This window comes from Pteronotus mesoamericanus, unplaced genomic scaffold (genome assembly GCF_021234165.1).
Source record: "Pteronotus mesoamericanus isolate MK-2021 breed Mesoamerican mustached bat unplaced genomic scaffold, CSHL_Meso_final contig_101, whole genome shotgun sequence".
In the NCBI taxonomy this organism is placed as follows: Eukaryota; Metazoa; Chordata; class Mammalia; order Chiroptera; family Mormoopidae; genus Pteronotus; species Pteronotus mesoamericanus.
This window is the reverse complement of record NW_026555001.1, coordinates 13800554-13822305: the sequence shown is the minus strand read 5'-3', so window position 1 is coordinate 13822305 and position 21752 is coordinate 13800554. Positions and strand designations below refer to the sequence as shown.

Below are 21752 nucleotides of genomic sequence, written 5' to 3'. Positions count from 1 at the left end.
CTTCATTGTTGGTTTTTTTTTTTTCAGATGAAGATGTCGATTTTTATTTGGTTTCTGAAGGTTGCTTCAAGGGCAAGAAAATGACGAACCCATTCGTCTGTAGTGTGCAAGGCTGAATGCTAGTTTTCTGATCTATTTGTATCATAAAGGGGTAACCTGTTAAGTCAAAGTTCTAACCCTTTACCGAAGGCGTTTTAGCAGAAGCGCTCTCTCGCCCAGATCCTGCGAGTGGGCTGTGCAGCGGGGAGTGAGGGCATGAGGTGGGTGAAATGGAAAGGACCCAGGTTTTGAAATCAGCAAGAACACCTGGGTTTGGGGACCGCCCCATCACTTACTGACTGTGGGACCTTGACTGGCATTAGGATGAAAGGAAACAAGGGATATGAAAGGTCATTGTAAAGTTCAAAACTCTAAAAATGTGAGTTGTGTCAGTGACTCCTGCCTGCACCCAAGGCTGGTGCTGTTGCCAACAATGGGAAATTTGGCTAGAGCAGCGTCTGTAAATACAGATGGATCCCTTGCCTGCCGCACCTAGGAATTTAAACTTGCTGAGTTGGGGTGAGGATAGGGGCAACAGGAAAAAAGAGCTTGAAAAAGAAGATGAAAATTCTACTCTTCCTATGATGTCTAGCTCCTTGAAGACTATTCCGCAGGACCAGTCTCTGCCTACTGCAAGCAGCCTCAGCCTCATCAATCTGGGTAGATGCATGGTGGTTCATTTAGTTAATTCAGTCTTAGTAATTAAAGAATATATATATACATATATATATATATATGTTTCACTGGATCAGACAAGTGCGATATTATGTGTCTAATAACTTCTGCCTAAGTTAACATGGTTCTGAAGGTTCTAAGACATTCCTGGACACACTGGGCTTCTACTTGGCCAGGTGGAGCATCTGGTGAAACAGGAAGAGGGACGTGGGCTTTGGATCCAGATGGGCCAAGTTTTCTCATTCTAGATTTTTCTCAGGACGAACAGGAAGATCAGGGTAAACTGCGTAGGTTCTCTGAGACTCAGTTTCTTAATATGAACAAATGGAGATAACAATACCTATCTCTTAAGCATCTTGTTGGTGTTATAGGATGACCTAAGCAAAGTGCTTAGAACAACAGAGAGGATAAAATGGACCCCAAGGAGGAGCCTGGATTGGGGGCAGGGTAGGGAGGAAAGCTCGCTCTTTTTCTCTTACTTTAAAAAAACAAACAAACAAACAAAAAACTGTTGTGTTAAAACTCATTTATGAAAGAAGAAAATCTTCTTTATGTTGTTCTTACTTATACTACACACTGGAAGCCTAGGTTAATATTCATTCACATCTAAATTGTATAAAGAACCCGCAAACATTAAAATACTGAATGGTTATAGACATTTCAGTAAAGAAAAATTTATTAAGCACTGGGTTTCATTTTAAGTATATTGCAGAGCCCTCCAAGAAGAAACAAATCAATTAGTAATATACAGCACAGTCTAAAAAAAAAACAAACAAACCAACCATAGGCTAGACAGGGATTGTCCTGGTTTTATTACAGTTGCTAAGCCATCTCATCTGCTCAACTAGATGCAAAGAAAGTGCTATAAGAAGGAAAATAAATTCTCAACTATCGCTATTCATCACAGTAATAAGGATCTGCCTCATGTTGAAGGCCTGGGCGGTCGCACCACAGAAGAGCACCCAATGGCTCACGTGGATATTTTGTACCACTTTGATTCTGATCCTTGGAACTGAAATTTACGCTCCCTGTTGACTGAGCTGAACTTCAGGGGACCCGCAGCATATGGAATCATTTTGATGGCCTTCACAGATCCCATTAAATACAATCATGACCAAAATCTAAGTAAATCTAATCATTCCTCATCCATAATGTACACAACATCATTCTGTATTGTAAACTGGAAAAAGTAACCCTTTCTGAATGAAAAGTTAATATATTGTTTTCTTTATTAGGGTGAAATGAAAATAATGTATATATGGTAGCCACTGTGAGGTTAAAACATTTCTACCATCTGTCTTGACTCTTTAAACAAGGGAGCAGTGCCCCCTTTTATATCTGTGATCAATGCCTGATTGTTGTTTTCTTTTTGATGTTAGCAGTTGTTGAAGCTTAACACCTAGGTCCGTTTATTTATTGGGAGTGGCAAAATAATGGGGCTTCACTGCTTCCTCTCATTTACTATTTGGTTACCCATATAGGAAAAGCAGGGTAAATGCTCAATTCTTTCTCCTTATTTACGGTTTTCAAGATAATGAATTGTTTCTCTTTCATCCTCTAAAGTTGGCCAATTAGTTGTTTAGATGATATGAATCCTTGAAGTTAAACATATTTTTGAGTTCTAATTAATCACATTTTTGGTCAGTGGTAAGCCTTCTAAGTTCTTTTGCTTCCTTGCTATCTGGTATGACAAAATATGCCTTTTCAAGACCTGAATTCAGCCATTTTCTTCAAGACCTTTGTTTCTTTGGAAAAAGGTATTTTGATTACATAATCTGAGGGCTATAGGCCCTTATAGCTACTGGGTTGGTGATTGTCTTTAGGTTTCTTCAGTGGATAGAACTAAGAAGTATATATGTATGTATATGTATACACACACATGAATATGACAAAATACCTCATGATCTCCCATTGATACTTCCAATTCATCTTCAGGACTAGTGAGTTTTAGATTTAACCTTTTCTGTATTAATCTCTATTTCTTTTTCTACACTGAGAATCTTGGTTTTTAAGGAATATTCTAACAGAATATTCTATACTTATTTATTCACTTTATTCTTCATTATACATACAGTAGTATCAGAGTAAAAATATTCCTACAATACCATCATCAATATAAAACCTGAAATCTGCTTTATATATATAAGGAGTATATGTTGACATCATTGATATCTCCTGTAAATTCCTTGGAGTTGTATTCCACCTACACCATTACCCTCCTTGGGCCTATTGCCATTACATATGGCACTCTTTCCTCTTTAGTCCTTAGTCTTACTTCTGTAAGTACCATGTGTTTAATGTTCACATTAGTCATACTAATATATCCTAGTCATTTTGGTTGTCTGAAACTGGTTTTCAAGCAGATTCTTTAGGAAGGACTCATGGGAGAAATATTCTTTGAGTTCTTGATTTTTATAATATTTTTTACCCTTGAGTATAGTATATGTGCTAATCTATTTTCTTATGGCATAAAGAATTATTGTAAAAAAACTGTGATGATAATCTAAATTTTATTCTCTAATCGCTTGGTTTTTTTAGGTGCCCAAAGTATTTTTTCCTTTAAGGGTTTGGTGATTTTACTAGAATGTTCTTTGGTATTGCTCATTCTGGGTCAATATTCTCAGATACACATAGTACTCTTTTAATAAGTAGTTTCAATAAGAAAATTTTTTTTTTTGGATTATAGCTTTAAGTATTTGTTTACTCCACTCCTTAGGCTTTCATCTTTAGGCACTCCTGTTATCTATATGTTGGATCTTCTTTGCCTAGCTTTGATGTATGTCATCATTTTTATTTTAAAAAAATTTTTCTTTTTTCACCTTCTATTAGCATTAACTTGTGTTTATTTGCTTTTGCATTCCTTCTAATTTAATTTTCATCTCTGAATTATTTTTTCCTTTTATTTTGCACTATTTTCTGAGTTCTGCCACCTAGTTTCTCATCTTTTGTAATACTGACATGTTATTTTTCATGTCTTGTACCATTGTTTCATTTGTGATCATTTTGAAATAGAAGGTTATTCTTTTGATCTGTCTTTTGGAGATGCTTTTATTTTTTTTTTGTACAGGTGTTATTCTGTCCTCTATGTTCTTTTAAAATTCTTATTGTAATTTTGTATGCGATGCGATCTTGATACTTATCTGTTATATGTTTTTATGTAAAATTAGTTTTCTAGAACTTTTAGGGTACAGGATATTTTCTAACTTCACAGAACTCCCTCTATTCTTCTTCTTTTTAAAATATATATGGTATTTTAAAATATGGTAGCTTGCTTTCTGATGTTTCTGGCTCTGTTTCTTTCACCTACTTTTTTATATCTGGAAACGCTCTTTTTTTAAAAAAATATTTTTGTCTCTATTATGCCTTTCTTACCCAACATTGATTTTACTCCCAGGATTTTTTCCTTAATGTGGGCTCTTTCCTGGAAGGGAGGCTTGGCGGCCAGACTGCGCTCGTTGCGTAAGATCTTTCCATGGGCCTGTGCATTCATGCACCACTGAACGGGGCAAAGCCTCTCGCAGTTTCAGAAGCTTTTCTCAGATTGGCTTTCTGTCGTTTCCAGCAAATACCTATTAGGCATTTCAGGTTTCTCCCATTCTCAAGTTTGTAAGACAGCCTGCTGCTTTCCTTGTCTTTCTCTAGTTCAGGTGTTGACACTATGCAGATCTCATGGTTGTTTGTGCTTTATTCTCACCGACCTGTATTTTGGGGTTGGCGGGGTATGTGTTATAAAATAATTTTGTTACATATATCCATGGGTTTTCAGTTTTGATATGTGGTTGCTCTGTTTTTATGTAAGGATTCAGGGAGAAAAAAAAGAACTATGCTGTTATTGCCATTCCTGCCAGATTCCCAGGATCCTTGAAAAAATTTTAATGTAGGAATCACTTGAGGTCATTTTCTGCGATTAATCCCTTTATACCACCTATCTGGTCAGGCCCTAACCTGCATTTCTATTTCTGGGGCTGCAGGGTTTTTCATATTTCACCTCATTGATATCTCCAATGACCATGGCCTAGAACCTGCTGTTACATCATGTTCTGCCCTTTGTTTAAAAAGGTACCCACTAAGTATAATTTAGCTTTTTCTTGAAAGTGCTACCTAAAATCAACTAGTTGTTTAGGGCTATTTCACCCTTCACTAAATGGCCCAGCTGTAAATATTTTATATTGACCCACTTTCTTCTCTCTCTACTGTCAGATACGTATCCTTAGTGCTTCAGCACGTCCTCTTATGTTTAATCTATTTTATATACAATGTTGGGTGAGGGTGTGAAGGTGGTCCTACACTTCCCTTGTATATCGGGCTGAGGGACAGCTAGCTGCAGGAAGCCTTTATTTTTGTAGTTTTGGAATGTATTTATATTTTTGAATCTATCTGGTGGATGGTGGAAGAGAGGGGAAGTGTAATCTCAGGTAAAAGGACATTACTATGGTTGTGAACAAACAGGGCTGGGAATCTTTAGGCCTGTGATTTTAATGTGTGTCATTACAGAGCGTTTATGTAGCACCTTCATCTTGCGGTGAGTTTGGCTTTTTAAAACCATGTTATGTCAGCAGGTAGGAGAGGAGAAAGAGCTATTACTTTTATGTCAAAAGATAGGCAATCACGGAGGAAAGATAAACAGTGGCCTGAGACAGAGCACACCTGAGGCTGATGTGGGACAAGTCACAGGCACTTGCTCTGCAACACCGTTTTCAGTTGATGGATTTTCCATGTTGCTCTAGTTTGTTTCTTAGACTGAATTGGTTGGCATGTATATGCACATGCTCACGCAAACCCTACCCCCCGCCCAAAACACCTCATTTGTTTGTGCAAAGCTTTCTGGCCATTTCTCTCTTGGGTTTCTTTTCTTTCTTCTCTTTTCCTCCCTTCCTCCTTCCCTTCCTTCCAGAAGTTAGCAGGTGGTAACATTAATAGTTATACCACCAGCCCTGTCTTTGCCACTAGCTGTGTTCACACACATGATTTCTTCCTCACTTTACATCTCTGTCTCCTCTGCTCTCACAGAGTTCCTCTAGACAGGATGCCTGGAAAGGCTGAGGTCCCCCAGGGGCCGAGAACAGAGGCCCCTCTCTGCGGGGAGGCAGGCGTTGCTTCACTGAGAGGAACCGCCTGGTGAGGCAGCTCGCCCTCAGCAGGGCCACAAGTCGGGGCTGTGGAGATAAAAGCGGCTTTCAGAGCTGAATTACCCTAAACACCTCTGACGCGGGGAATCCGAGGGAGTTTTAATGGCTCCTGTGGTGGCTGCTGTGTTGTGCGCTCAGTCACCTCCCGCTCCCCAAGGGAAAGTCAGAAACACATGAGAGAAGAGAAAGGTCACAGGAAAACACACTATCCTGAAAGCAGAACTGTAAAAATTAAGTTAAGGGACGCCTCGGGGCTAATTTGGTTATCCCCAGTTGGCTCCAGGCCAGGGTTGTGATAATGAAGTATTTGATACTGATGCGGGGGCCTGGGGACTCACCCATCTGGCGGTTACACCTAATGGATTTGGTTTGGAGGCTTAAGTGGGAGGTGGTGGTGGTTCAAATCTGAGCTTTGCCACACTCAGGCCCCAAGAGTCACCGATTTGTGCCCTAATCATCTCTGGTCCCCAGCCTGGGGAGATAAAGCCTCAGCCTGATGCTTGCCCACAGGAGTAATATTGGTAGGATTTGCCGCCCCCTGTTGTAAGGTCCTCTGGCTCCTGAGAGGGAGGGGACAGTGCGGGGGCCAGAGCCCCTCACTCTTTCATTCTTAGACGTTCTTGCTTATCGTGTGGCTTTAAGTCACAAAGGGTGACACCCTTACGAGGCCTTTTTGTGACTGTGACACCTCAGGCAGAGGGGCAGATGGAGGTGCAGGCAGCCCAAGTGGCCTCGTGATTTGGAACAAGCAAGAACCAATGGCTCCTGGGTCTGGACACCCTCTAAGATAAAGTGGAGAACAGGGGCACATGAAGAAGAGGGAAATCCAAATGCCAAGGGCAGAAAGCAAAGGAAGAGAAGGCAACACATGTAAGACTAGAGGCTTGAGAAAATAGGGGAAGAGATGCTTCTCCCTTGTGCTGGCCTGCAGCGCAGCCATGGTGGCTGCAGATGCAGTGGCGCGAGGCAGCAGGTGTAAGGGGAAGACCGAGGAGACCGCAGAGATATGAGTCTTGACATCATCAGGCATTGAATTAATGACGGTAGTCATGGAAGGCCACTGAACTAACAGTGGCAGTTATGGGACTGGGTCCTTCTTTGGGCTCCCAGGTTGCCTGCGTCAGCCTTCAATCGGAGCGGAGCCTCCGAGAACCCAGATCTCCCACCTCTTTGCAATGAAAACACCACTGACCAGGGACTCCTGCTGCTGCTGTCCCGGAAACAACAGCGCCAGCCTGGACGGGGGCCGGGCTTCCAGTGCTTCTTGAGGCACTGCCTGTGGCCTGCAGCCCGCCATCCTTGGTCACTTCCCCAGCCCAGCCTGCTCAGCCCAGGCCGCTCCCGTCTCTCCACCTGCCCTCTGCTGCATCTCCACACTCTTCATCGTCAAGGCCACTAGAGTGTATTAGAATTGCAGCTATGTTGCGGAGGGCCTTGGAGGTTGCCTCAGGCCACACCAGCCTAGGAGCAAAAAGTAGGGTCTTAATATTAATAACAAATTGGATTATCCAGTTCTGTTCTGATGCACTCTTGAAGGAAGGTAAAGTTTTCTCCCTCACAGCATACCTGCTCTGTCTGCCACTGTCCTCTCTGTTGCCCTTAACTTGCTTCATTTTCTTATGTCACTATATGAGACTATCTCATCTATACACGTGTTTGTTGTCTGTCTCCCCAGGTAGCGTGTAAACTCTACAAGAGAGGGGCTTAGTTGACTTTGTTCATTGCTTTTCCTCCAGGTCCTAAAGCAGTGCTGGCCACATAGAAGGCGGTTCATAAACCCTTGGTAAATGAACACCAAAACCAAAACTAGACATAATAGAAAGAAGAATGTAGGTTAGGCCGCAGCCCCCACACCCACTTGAGTGGTCGGATGGGGGCTCATGCATGCTGGGGCCCTGCGTGTGGCCCTTAGTCAGCAGAGATGCCCGTGGCCCTTTGGAGTTCCTGTTTTATAGGAATATGGCAATGCAGGGTGGAGGGGACTAGAGGAGCTCCGCTAGCATAAATGGGGCTTTGCCGAAAGGTATTTTGCCTCTAACCCAGGACGGCACAGCAGAGATGGGGTAGGCGTTCTAGGGACTAACACACACCCCCACATACTCACTAGCACACACTCATATTTGCAAACCCACACCCACATTGCTGAGATCCAGCGAGCCCTGCAATCCGTAAGAAAACGCTCGAATCCTACTCCTTAGCCGTGTGGACACTCTGCTGCCCTGAGGGTTGATGGAGTTCAACCATTCAGTGTGTAGGCTGAATGGATTAGTTAGAAGGGTCAAAGTCATAACGCTGCTTGAGGGGAAAGAAGTAGTCCTCTTGTCCAGGGTGCTGTTCTGAGGCCTGGGGAGTTTTTCTGATTCTTAGTTAGATTACTGGACAACCTTGAGAAATGCCTTATTTTCCTTACGTGTTAACACTGATTCTGGAGGAGGATCATTCATTCAATCTGTCAGCTACTTCATAAATAATAATTCAATGAAGTCATTGAATTTTATAAATAAGTAAATAATATTTGTTTATTATAAATACATAAATGATAAATAAAATTATTTAATTATTACTTAATAGTAATTAAATAAAATTTGCCCTTACATTATTTTGAAGTAACTGTCAACGTTCATTATAAAAACCAAATCAGCCCTCCCAGATGCAGTGACCAGGGATTTGTTTGAAAAACTTCCTGGAAAAAGCTCCAGCGTCCCCATTATGGCTGAGATCCTGACAAACTTTAAAAGACTAAAAATCCTCTTTCAATATCTGTTCATGAGAGAGCCTTTTGGACAATTCTCTCCCCCTACACAAGCTGTTTATTTCCAACAAGGAGTTGGAGGGTTTCACCTGCAAACTGATGACTGGTCGGATTGGGAGAACTGATAAAATGAGAGAACCCAACATGCAACCTATGTGTCTCTCCACCCCCTCCCTTTTTTTTAAAACATGGCCAGGTTTAAGAGGGCAGAAACTGGAATTTCCTTGAAACTTCTGCACAAATCTTGAGGAAACATACAGAAATGCACACACATGCATAAACATGAGTGCACAGCTCGTAGGTTAGGGAGGAGGATAAACAGCAATACAGGGAAAATTTATAGAAGGCAACATATGGAGGACCGGTGAATTGGCCCATTTCAATAATAATGTTAAGAACAATATCACAAAACATGATATTAGTATATTCTTCCGTACCTTGCAAAGCCCGTTGGACGTGATCTCATTTGCTCACTCCAATAGTCAGGCCTGAGAAAGAACTGTGGCTGGTATAATTATCAGCCCTACTTTACGGATGAGGGGAAAAAGGGGGCCCAGGGTGCTCGATTCTCCGAAAGTTGCACAGCTAGCACCTTGGTCTCTAGGATTCTTTGATGATCCGCTTACCACCTTGGTATTACCTGGTACTCAATAGGTGCTTTGTGAACATATGTGCCTGTGGGCTCTAAGATGGTCCACAATAATGTCTACCTCCTGGAAGTCATAATCCCCTCCCTTTGAGTATGAGCAAGGCTTCTATCCAAGAAAATACAGCCAAGGTATTTTTGCAGTTTTGTTACATAAGACTGTGACTTTCACCTTGTTAGCAGTCTCTCTATACAGGGGTGGGCAAAAATAGGTTTATAGTTGTGAGTCCACAAAGCACAATTTATTCTTGTATTGTTTATTTATTATTATTAATCTACTTGTGCCCAGCCCTGTATATACTTTTCTATACTTTCTTCCCCTCCCCCCACCAGGAACTGCCAATAGCTATGTGAGCGTGGACTGATGACTCCTTCCCTGTTTGAGCTTTCAGATGAGTCCCTAGCCCTGGCTAACACCCTGATTGTAACCTTATGAGAAATTAAGAAGCAGTGGACCCAGCTGAGCTGTTGCTGGTTTCCTGACATACAGAAACTAAAGAAACAAATGCATGTTGTTTTAAGCCCCTATATTGATGGTAATTTGTTACTAAGCAAACTATCCAGCCTCTCCAAAGCCCCTGCCTGTGGCCAGCACTTTGGCCTTCTCCTCTTTTGTGTCAGCACCCAGCCTGGAGGGTGCTGACTGGGCTGAGTTCTTCTCTGAGGCCCCTCCCCCCTCCCTGCCTCAGTGACAGCCTCGGTAATTCCAACTCCTATTGCTTTCCCTCTTTGCCCCAAAGGAGCAAGTGGGAGGAATCCCCTTTTGTGACCTAGAGTTAGGATGTCAGCCTTTCTCCTCCTAGTTCCTCTGTCCAGCTCCAGGCCCAGATGAATCTAAACAAAATAACATCTATCTGCCCAGGACCACTGAGGCTTTGCTGCAACAGGCAGAGAGCTGAATGGGCTCCGAGGGGATGCAGGGTTGTTTTGCAGGCGGAACCAGCAAGTCTGGGAGAAAGTCGATAATTAAAAGTGAACTTCCCAAATAATAAGTGCTTAATGCACTTGCACTGATGGAGGGGCCTTTTGTGTTCTGCTAGTCTTGAAGCTAAATGATCTTAATCAAGGCGTGCTGAGACCAGAGTTCTTGGATCATTTATTGTCTCCCACTTACGTAACCCTTCACAGAAGCAAATGGGAAAAAAACAGCTTGTTTTCTCAGGCCAGCCAGGAGAGAGACAGTAGTTCCCTCCACTGTTAAGAGCAGCCACAGCATGGTGTTGAGGCATTCTGTCTTCAGTTTACCATAATTCCAACCACTAGTCTACAGCGTTGGATCAGAGGTTCATGGGGGCATTTTGGGGTCTGTCCGAGTTGGGTAATCCTACACTATTTCTCCAGTGGGGTCCAGGGTGGGCATGTCTACAGTAACACTGCTGATTCCTGGCTTTCTCAGAGGACACTGGATTTCTTTTTTAAAAAGGGATGATCAGTATAATTGCAAAGCACCCATCTTGGATGAAGACTTTCTCACCCTCCTAGGCAAGATAAAGTCAGAGCCATGGGGTGGGGGACCTGTCCTAATTCCAGGTGTGTGCGACTGGAAACAGGAAAGGGGACCCGAGTCTTCCTCGTGGGGGACAATAGCCGCTTCATATCGGGCTCACGTGAGCCCAGCCCTGGGTGGTGCAGTTTTCCGGAGCGGCACCAGCCCAGGGCGTGGCCCAGAGCAGGCACACGGCACATGCTGGTTCAGAGGAACTCAGCTTTAGTGAGGTTGTTCTTTTTTAGAATTTGGATTCAGGGAATTGCAAAAACATTGGCTAGAAAGCAATGATGTTTTCTGCATTGAACGCTGAGTCAAATCTCCAGAATGGACGGAGGAAACGGGTCCATCTGGACCCAGTAAGAGCTTCCCCCACACCATGGTCAGCATCTGGGCGGCACTTGGGGTTGTTCTGGGGACTGCGGGGCTAGGGCGGGAGACTCGAGTGATCTGGGCTGAGTCTGGACCCCGGCTTTGCAGTTTACTGCTGGGGCAAGTCCCATGACCTTTCTGGTTCTGTTTCCTTACCTCTAAAGCGGGGAAAATAGCCATGGCTCTGGTAAGCCCTTGACATGTGATTCTTTCATCAAACCTGTGGGATGTGAACACTAAGCATATAAGCGCCATGTTTTAAGGTGGGAAAACAAAGGCACAGGAAGGAAAAAGCAGGGGCTTAAAGTAAGTGGCATAGCTGGGACCTGAACAAAGGGAGTCTGGGTGTTAAAAACTGCTCTATTGCTTCCTGCTAATAATGTCCATCCTCAGGGAGCCTGGGGGAGCCTGGAAGGATCAGACGAGATGCACTGAACATGCTGAGTAGCTGCGGACTGTGTACAGGTGAAAGCGGGCAGCCTGCACGCAGGGAACTTCCCCCTGGGAAGCTGTGTTGCAGGCGGGCACTCTGCCCGGGAACCTTTAGTTCTAACTGCCACCAACACAAGGTCCCTGTGGAAGTGCTTTCTCTCCCTTGGCAGCCAAGCAGCCCCGGGGCCTCGGTGTTGGCCACCCCTCACAACGTTGACTGGCTCTCCAAAGCGCAAAGCTGCTTGCACTGGAAGAGACTCCTTAACGTCGGTAATGGGGATCATGAATCACGAATTAGTTCCACGCTACCTCTCTTCCTGGAGCACAGTCGTGTTTAGGGGAGGGAGATGCACCTAAATGAAGAGTGACATCCTAATTGGGACGGCGCCGAACCTGCTGCGGTGACTGGGGGCCCGTGAGCCTTGTTAAGGCTGGTGCTTCGTGTGTCATCACTAGTTTGCTTGTTATAAATAGATGAGAATCTACAATTAGTAAAATAAGGAGAACATGAAGCACTTGATTAAATAGTGGGCCTGCCAAGCAGGGAAATGTCAGTGACCTAACTGGTTCCAGGAACTATATCTAAGTCCCTGGGCCTGCCTGACTCTTGGACTTGCTACCCCCACAGCTGAGTGGGTGCAGGCAGGGTGCCGTCCATGCGCCCCAGTGAAGGCTGGGTGCAGAGAGGCATGCCAGTCGCTGCAACTATCAGCTCTCTGACGTGGGCGTGTGGCGTGTGCATTGTGTGCGCAGAACGCTGGTCTGAGTGTGAGCGAAGATGCAGATGTGCTCTGTTTAAGCAAAAACTGACGGTAGAAACGAGGCTCCTCAGAGAGATTCCTCCAGAAGGCCTTCTCAACAGTGGGATGCCTTTAAAATTTCTTTCTTACAACCGTGCCCTTCTGAATGTTACTTGGACTAGAAAACTTTATTTTTTTCCATGTGATTTAAAAAAATCCTTTCTTTAGCCTTTCATATCAGTTGTATAACTTAGGGCAAAGCTACTTAACCTCTGTGGGCCTCAGTTACCGTGTCTGTAAGAGGGGGTCACACTGAAAAGTGAGGTAATGCATACAAAAGAGTCAGCCACCACCGACTGGCACTTAGCGTTGCCGTGAAAAGAGGAAACGGCACGGAGCAAGACCTCGGCTGTCCGAGAGCTGAAGCCTCATGTGGATGCCCTGCAGCTCAGAGCCCGCTCCTCGCCTGCCCACGGCCCAGGCCCCTCTTCTCCGTTGAGAAAGCTGGGCTGCCGTCTGGGGTGCCTACAGCTTTGTTTCAAATCAAACTTTCCTTGAGATTCACTAAAAATGCAGTCTGACCTTCCCTTCTCAAATAGTCAGATCCCACAGGTCTGTGGAGCCCAGGAATCTGTGTTTTTAATGAGCAGCACTTGAGGGTCCCCTTTTCCCAGCCAGGCGACCAGAGCAGATGATGCGAGGGTACAGGGGGGAAACCCTGGGCTGGGCCTAGGTTCCTGAAGGGTGACCTACTCCCTGCCGCACCAAGCCCAGCATTCTGTTGCTGGGCACTTCTGGGGAAAGCTGTTAATGACGCAATGGACCCAAGAGCCGAATCTGAGTGTCCCCCCAGAGTGAGTGGGGCTCCCTGGCCCTGCAGCTGTTACGTGTGTCCTGTCCTCCCAATGCCTGGCACCCAGTGAAGAGCTATGGCTACAGCGGGAATCTCAGCTTCCTCTCCGCCCCGGCCTAGGACCGGGTTGCCTGCAGTGCTGACAGGTATAAGATAGGATTTTTGAAATTGGGTTGGAACATATTTATTTATTTAGGACCTGGGTAAGTCTTTACTCTTGGGCGTGCTGCTGAAGTAAGCTTGGCAGGGCCCGCAGGGCCGGAGCGCAGAGGCTCTGATGGAAACGAGCGAGTGAGAGGACAGGCTCTGAGCAAGGGGGCTGGTCCGGCAGAGCCTGCCCTCCAGCGATGCCGTCATCCTCAGAAGGGCGTGCTTGGAACGTAATGGCTCTAGCTACAAATTCTATTAACTCTAATAGTTGTTCTGTGGTGAATGGATAATGCATTTAGCAGAAATAGACCCAATCAATTTATATGAAACACATAAAACTTCCTCATTGGAATTGGCATCTGTTCTTGACTCACAGGAGCGTTATGTGGGAATGGACAGTCTGTCACTCTTACTTCTGGGCACATTAGCAGTGCCATGGGTTAATCAGAGATCCGGGCCACAAAAAGCTCGGGCTCCCTTATGCCACATCCCTTCACCCTCAGACCCGAGGGGGCTGAGGATGGGGCAGGGCCTGGAGACCGTGGACCTCCAACCCCAACTTTTGAAAACACCAGTTTTTTCACCCTTGTCTGTGTTCCCGTCAGCCCCTCACACACGAGCTCCGTGACCTGCGTGTGTGCCGACGTGTCCGTCTCAGGGGAGGGCGGGGAAGGTGTGCAGGGGCGGGGCCACCCAGGAGCACCGCTTGCTAGTGCTGGCCAGCCAGGGCCACGCACAGGGAGGGGTTCTGACTCCTGGCCCAGGGCTCTTTTCGTGACCCTACATATTTTTAATTAGCCCCTCCAGCCCCCGTAAGGCAAGAGATGTGTCCTCAGAAAATGGTAAACCAACCGACAACAGCCAACTGGGAGGCCAGTCCGTGGTGTGACGCTAGGACTCCGTGAGTTTGGTTGCTTGCAGGCAGGGCCCAAGGTTTAGGCTGGTTCTCAAACTGAGGCAATTGCTTTCTGCTCTCCCTATACAACCTGTGAGCTTGTAGGAGAAGAAGAAAGGGCTAAGGAAGCTGAGGCAGGGTCACCAGGCCTTGGGGGTCCTGCCTGACCTTACCTGGGCTTTTAGAGAGAGAGACAGGATGGCGGAGCCTATTCACACCTCCTCACCCCTAATGTTCATTAGACAGACAGAGAGAGAGAGAATGAGAGAGAGAGAAGAGAGCGAGCACTAGCTCTGGAGCTCTGTGATTGCATTATCCCAGCCATTTGGTTAGTGTAATTGTATGTGCAAAGCTGACAAATGTAATTTTCTCAGACTTCATACTTGCCCCATTTTCTCTCTCAGTTTCTTTCTGATTAGCTAAAGTGACTCAGGCTTCCGAGAACGCTTTGTGAGGCACCTGGCCGGGTGCTCCCCTGCCTGGCTGCTCAGCCCCGCCCCGGGGGCTGGGGGTGAGGGACCTGGGTGTCAGGCCCTCATGGGGGTGCGGGGACTGCCTGGGAGGAAGTGAGGAGAGTTTAGGGAAAGTTGGAAGCTTTGCGAGAGGCTGTCTTCTGAAACTGCCTTCCCGTTTCCAGGAGCTGTTCCAGCGCCTGCCAAGAGGAGACCCGAAATGCCACCAGCCGCCCTCGTTCCAGCCCAGCAGAAACGGACAGCATTGAACTTTGGGAAGAAAATCTTATTATCTTGTCTCCTCTGACAAATGATTTGTTTACTGGTCAGTCAGGGGCTCTCATCCGGGCTGCGTTACCTGCTTTTTCTTTTTTGGTGTTGATCTCTGATCGGAGACCTGGATACTCTAAAGTAACTTAGCTGGCTGAAAAAATGTGGGCTTCAGAGCCGCATCCTGGCGCCTTCCCTTACCAGCTGTGGGCACTTAATATTCTTCTAGATCACCTGCCTCATCCCTTCAATGGCAACACCAGCAGCTGTCCCGGGGCCGGGAGGGGCTGACAAGTGCAACACCCTAGCCCAGGGCCAGGCAGGCTCATCCATTATTCTTCCCTTTCCTTTCCCTCCTGGGCCCCAGCCCTCCCTTCCTCTCCACGCGGGGGGTTGGGGGGGGCTCCCAGGTAGGAGCGCTGCGTCTGGGTTATCTTCACGTTGCTGGCTGTGATCTGCCCATTCCCAAGCCTCTCGGCTCCCCCGGGCTAGAAGCTCCAGAACAGTGAGAGTGGGCTGACCTTGTCCCTGCAATGCTGGGCCCATGGGAGGTGGGTGCCAGGCCAGTGTTCGCCCTGGTGACCATTTCTGAGTGGCTGTGGCCCTGGCCTCGGCCTCTCCGGGAGCCTGCCGGACCTGCCCTCCCCCAGGACCCTCCTTTCCTGCAGGCACTTAACTTGCCCTTAATCGTTTGTCTATCTGTGCTCTCCCCTTATAATCTCTTAGTTCTTTGAGCTCCTGACCTGGATCTTGTTCTGCTCAGCACCTCTCAGCGCTGAGCTGCCCTCACAGGAAGTATGCAAGAACGGTGGGTGGGTCTAGATTAAAGCTGCCGAGAGCGAACCTCAATTCTCCCTGACCATGGGGCTGAGTCCTGGCCAAGGGCTGATTCAGAGGGCTCGGTGGACCTTGTCTTGTAGGTGGGGGGGAAAGGAGGCCCTGCTCCCTGTTTCCCTATAAATCTTCCTAAGACAGAGGCACTCCCTCCCCGCACCCACTGCTAGGGTCTCCAGCAAGGTGGGACTGGCAGATCTCTCAGGCTCAGGGAGAGATGCCTCCAGCAACTGAAATCCAGCAGGGGAGGGGTGCTGGGAGCCTGCCTCATGTCTCCCTCACGTGAGCTGCTCCCCGACGTGGCAGTGGGTCCTGGGAAAGTCCTGGCTCTTTGGTTCTCTAAAGCTTCCCAAGGAGCCTACTAAGACTCAGTGTCCTCTTCCCTTTGAGTTGGGGTTGCTCCAAAGGGGGTCTGGGGACAGAATGCTGGCCTGTAGTCATTTGCCTGCCACCCTGCTCTGAGGCTGGGGCCACACAGTAGAAGAGGATGCGTTCCAGCCATTGTCACCTCCAGCCTCTCAGGCAGCCGCTCACTTCTCGTTTTATCTGGAGGTGGAAGGGGAGCACCGCTGCTTTTGAGTCGCTGCGTGATTTCATTAGCCTGAGTGGCCATTGGGCAGGCCCTTATCGATTAGCCTTTTGGGAACAGTGGGAGTTATATGGCAATAAGCCCGCGAGTCAGGCAGGGTGGATGGCTGGGTCCTGAATGCCGGCTGCAGGGGGGCCAGCAGCCGACATCTGAGAACTGAGCTCAAGCATTAAGTGCCCACCAGTCAATCAATAAGTGTATCTGGAACCCCTGCTATGTAATCAGTGCTGGTGGTGAGGCAGGGCGGCCACTTGCCGTGATGTTTGCTTAGCATGTCTTGAATTTATCGCAGGAGGCAGTGGTGGAAAAAGGGCCCGGAAGTAAGGGAGGTAACTCAAGGGGAGGGGGTGGTGGGGAGGGCTGTTGAACAATTAACAGCGGGCTGCCTCCCTCCTGCTCGATGCTTTTAGGAACCGTGATCCGCTGGGCAGGGTCGGGAAACAGAGATTGGAGCTTAGGAGGCCAAGTTCCCCTTTGCGTGGAAACATGGAAAGGTATTTTGGGGTTCTAGGTAAAGGTGAAGAGAGGAAAGGGGAGAGGTGATGGGAAGAGCAATGGACTCTCCCCTGGTTTGGCTAGAAGAGGCAGGAACTGGGACAGGGTAGTTTGTCCTGGGGCCGCTGTCTGGAGGAGAGAAAGGAAGGGGTGTCTTCAAAGGCAAAACAAAGCTAATGTTTACTTAATGCATAGAGAGCCAATAAATTGAGCACGAAGGTATAAACCTCTACCTTTTGTTCATTTAATGTTGCATTAAATGCGGATTTCACATCTATAGTAGAAATTAGAGATTTATCATTTCTCTACTGTTATTTTAGTAAGGAGTTATCTTTTATAGGAAAAAGTGTGGGTGAAGCATGTGTACTGTTCGCCTGCTCCTCCAGGTCTCACGTCGGAAGAAGCCTCCTGCACTCAGGTCCAACTGCCCACTAGGGGGGACCCCTTGGCCTGCTGACGTCTGCCCGGGGCCTCCATCAGCTTCCCTGGGGCTGGGCTCCCAGAGTTAACAAGTGCTGAGGACCATCAGGCTGGCTTTGAGGCTGATTCCAGGAGATTTCCTCCTGGTACAAAGGGTAGCTAAGAAGTCTTGCCCATGGTTTCGGGGCAGAGGCTGAAGAGGCCTGTGTTTGAAGCGTCGGAGTCCCCATGAGAAGCCCTTCGGCCTGGGGGCTGCTGAATCAAGCAGCTTTGGAGGGGAGTCAAGCTTTGGGCAAATGCATTGAACCTGACACTCCTGGGCCTTTACCCAGGATGGGCCAGCCGGCCTTTGTGCCACAGATAACCTCGGTCTTGGGCCCTTTATGAGGAGTAAAGTCTGATGGAAGGTGTGCTTGGCTCAGCAGTGGAGAGTGGCTTCAGGAGACTGAGTTGAGAGGACACCAGCTTGGTTCTCTCGTTTGTCAGGGCCTGGCTGTTCCCCTAGCGTGTGGGAGAGACGCTCCCTTGCATAGCTTTCAGAAGCTCCATTTGCCCAGGTACTAAGAGAACCAAACAGCTTCCTTTTGGAGTCCCAGGGCCAGTGTATGGGAAATGTTCCTTCTAAAGGCTGACATTTTATTCTTTAATAGCTCCCCACCCCAATCAAAACACTTATCTTTCTTCTGCCTTTTGCAACAAAAAGAATTACTTTGTTCAAATTTGTAAGTTGAACTCTTACCTGTAGGGTCAAAGACGGGGGTCTCTTTTGGTGTATTTTCCCAGAGTTTCATCTCCTTGTTTGGGTTTCTCTCAAACAGGTTTCTTGATTTGGGTGCTGTGTCCTGCAGCATCTTGTCCTCCCCACTGACTAGAAGAGAGAGAAGACCCGTCGGCTGAGTTACAGGAGGCTCCTTAGGGAGAGAGGTGAGTATGCTCGCGGGGAAGGCAGGGGACAGTGGGCCCAGGTGAGGGCAGGGCGGTGAGGCCCGGGGAGGTCTGGGCAGGAGAGCAAGGGCCAGGGCCAGCGCCGGGGCGAACTCACTGGTGAGGTAGCAGTCCAGGCTGATGGAGATATTGTCGAAAGCCACGGTGGCTCTGGATCCTTGTCCCCACCAAGCGACAATCTGCAGCCAGAACCTGTATGTGTGCCAAGAGGAGCGTGTGTGAGGAACGCCCAGGGTTGGCTGTGCCTTAGGACTCAGCAGGCAGCACGTGGTGCTGATACCTGCCTGTGATTAGCTTTCGCCAGCCTTGCCCAACCTCAGAGCGACTGTCTGAAGGAAGCAGCCAGCCTGACCCCTACTTCTCCAGCCCGAAGCACTGCCCTCCCTGGGGGATTGTTCCGTGGGTTAATCTAATGTGGAGTTTGGGGCTTGGGTATAGGACACCTGGAAACTCTGAGGAGACCCTTTGCTTTCTGGGTGTACAAGGTGGGTGGAAATGTGTAGGCTTGATATTCAGCTGGTTCTCTCCAGTGGAGTCTAAGTCACTATATATTAAAGTGCTTTGGTACCAACTGATAAAAAGCCACTGTCTCTTCAGAGTCCCCAGCCTGTGGCTTCAGGCAGCCTGGCTCCTTCCCCGGTGCCCCTGGATTTCCCCCTCATCCAGCAAGCAAAATGTCAATCACTCACACGGCGGGGTCTCAAGGATTTGGTGCCTAGCACCAGCTCTGCCTGGGCTTGGTCTGTGTAGTGCCCACCTGGTTGTTAAACATTAAATGAGTTGCTTAGGAGCCTTGGGGGGTGTTTGTAAACAACACAGAGTGGGCCGTAGGTATTCACAGTAAACCCTCTGAGGTAGCATCGCTTTCCACCTGTTTCATAGCCTTGCAGGGTCAGTCCTAGGACTGTGGCCAGGGAAGACGTTGGAGTGGGACAAACAGAAAACAACTTTGGTTCCTTTGTCTCCTTGGGAGTCGTCCTCCTGGAAGGCTGTCAGCCAACCTACTGTGGAGGGAGAGTTTCCCGAGAACTTTGAAAACCTTTCCTTTTCTCAGAAAGTCAATGCCGGATGACCTGCAGGAGACAATGCAGCCTCTGGTGTGGCTGCTAAACCATCAAGAGAGGGAACCCGTGCCTCCACTGGTGACTGAATAAATCCAATGCGGGTGGCCATGCAATGGAATGCTGCTCCCCAGTACAAAAGAATGGACCAGGATACAGGCTCTAAAATGGATGGACCTCAGAAACCCCATGTTAAGCTAAAGGAGCCAGACAAAAAGTTAAAGACCTTGTGATTCCACTCATATAAATGACTCCATTTATATGAAATGTCAGGAAGAAGCAAATCTCTAGGGACCGAAAGCAGATTAATGGTTTCCTACGGTTGGGTGTGGGAACAGTATTGACTGTAAACCAACACAAACGTCTTTTTGGGATGATGAAATTAGTCTAAAATTGGACTGTGGTGCTCTTTGTACCACTCTGGATGTTTGTTAGAAGTTGTTGGCATGTACCCCTAAATCAGGTGAATAACGGTATGTAAATTACAGCTCAATAAAGCTGTCAGGAGTAAAGGAGAGAGAGCGGAGTGCCGGCAGCCGGTTAGGTCGGTTAGGTCGCAGGAGCAGAAAAGCGGAGTGTTGGCAGGAAGGGGAGACTGACAGTGTGGGGACCGCAGGGCAGAGACAGCAGAGGCAACATGGGACACAGATGCTACGGGGGGAGGAATGGCCCGTGGGGAAGACGTGCGCAAGAGAAAGAACGTCCATTTGGTATATGTGCGTCACAGTTGATGAGCGAGCTGTGGGCTGGGCTGGAAGCCATGTTGTGCCCTTGAGCAGATGGCCCCTGATCAGCGCATGGACGGGTTAGGTGCTGGCTTGGTGGCTCCCGGCCAGAGAACAATGACAGTCTCCTGTGTGGGGTTGGGGGGGGGGTGCTTGAAGCCAAAAGCAAGCTTTTGCCTAAATCGTAAGTTTGTGGTTGATTATTCTTATTTGAACTACATAGTAAGCCCGCCTATGCTTCATCCATCTTGTGAAATCTGGTCATTCACAAATAATCTTGCTTGTTTGCAAGTCCCAGTTGGAGGGCCCAAATGTGGTTCAGTTCTAAAGAGGAAATGCCGGAATCTGTGGTACCCATGGGCAAGCCCACTGGTGCCCTTCAGGCCACGTTCCCTATGCTGGGACCTACGTCCTGTATCCGCACCACCCCCTGGCCCTGCCCGGTCAGGATAGACCAGCAAGGAGGGCAGGTGGTTCGCTGGGCACAGATTGAGAAGTGCCCAGTGGAAAATCCCCACATCCTGCTCTGGGGCGCCTGGGCACACTGGATGGGCATGCGTGAGGGATGGGCAGCACGAAGACCCCCAGCTTGTCCAGCCAGCTCTCAGCACTTGGGTTTCTGTCTCTGGGGGACATCTTTCTCTATGACTTTGATAAGCACCTACCAAAAACATTTTCATTTCAAATGCACCCATCGTGTGTTGGACCCTTTTTAAGGCCTGTGGGGAACTCTAAGAGAAATCCAACAGGAACACTGTATTCTAGTTGCTTCCTGTCTAGTGGAGAGATGAAGGATGTACGCGCATGTCAGCACAGAATAGGGCAGGAGGCAAATGCCACATGAGAGTTGTGGGTAAAATGCTCTGAGAGCTCAGAGGAAGGAGGAATTGCACCAGGCCGAGGAGATGGGGGTGCGGAATTTAGGCTGGTGTTGGGAACCAGAAAGGACTCCAGGATGTGGGTGTGGGGAGGGGGAGCAGTGAGGAGAGGGCGTCTCCAGTGGAGGAGCTGGAGTGCGGGTGTGTAGGGCGGACGGGCCCCTGTGGCCCGAGTGCAAAGGGTGTGGAAGGAGGTGAAGACAGTGAGAGGCACGTGTGTCTCACATGCCTTCAGCGGGTTTCTCTGAGTCTTAGCAAAGTTACAGCTCCGGTTCCCCAGATCTCCATGGGGCACATTGTCCGTAGAGGACTTCCTGGCTGAGCCCGTGTTACCCTGGACACAGCCCGGCCTGGGATTCTCAAGTGGCAAACGAGGGGCCTAATACTGCTGTCTTGTTTTCTTTACAGCAGTGGCCTGGGTTAGGGAGAGGCCGCTCCCAGGCACCTGGGATGGGGAAGGGAGGGAATCGTGCTCCCTGCCAGCGGAAGCATCAGGAAGGCAGAGCTGCCTGATGCTCCTGCACAGCAATGCGTAAGGGGCCCACAGCCCACTTTTCTGATTCTCCAGTGAGTGTCATCTCCTAACCTGACATCCATAGGCCGAGGGGCCATGCCGGGCCCTGAAGTCATTGTTGAGCTGCATCATGGATCTACCATCCCTGTGGGCTTGGGGTGCCTGAGCCAGTAACTTACATACGTGTGCTTACAGCAGCACAGGCGGGCGTAGGGGGCGGGGAAGGGGCCAAAAGTCCCTGTTTTCCCCTAAATAGGCCCTTACAGAGAAACTGTGCGCCTCCCCTCCCACCTTCTTTATTATTGAGAGATGAGAGCTGCAAAGTTCTCAAGCAGCCACTGGGACTCTTAGCATGGGTGACGAAATGCAAGCTGGGGCTGGAATGGTTTCTAAACAGAAG

The 21752-nt window shown here is 48.2% G+C and overlaps 1 protein-coding gene across 1 annotated transcript in view; it reads right to left on the bottom strand.

The window, feature by feature from the left end:
• Positions 1 to 21752, bottom strand: part of ALK (ALK receptor tyrosine kinase) — a 632462-nt gene that overhangs the window by 45338 nt on the left and 565372 nt on the right. The window contains exons 10-11 of the mRNA XM_054565684.1: positions 18272 to 18366; positions 17969 to 18097 (exon numbers count right to left, since the gene is read on the bottom strand). Of these exons, the coding sequence (XP_054421659.1) occupies positions 17969 to 18097; positions 18272 to 18366 (224 nt within the window). The remainder of the gene's footprint in view (positions 1 to 17968; positions 18098 to 18271; positions 18367 to 21752) is intronic.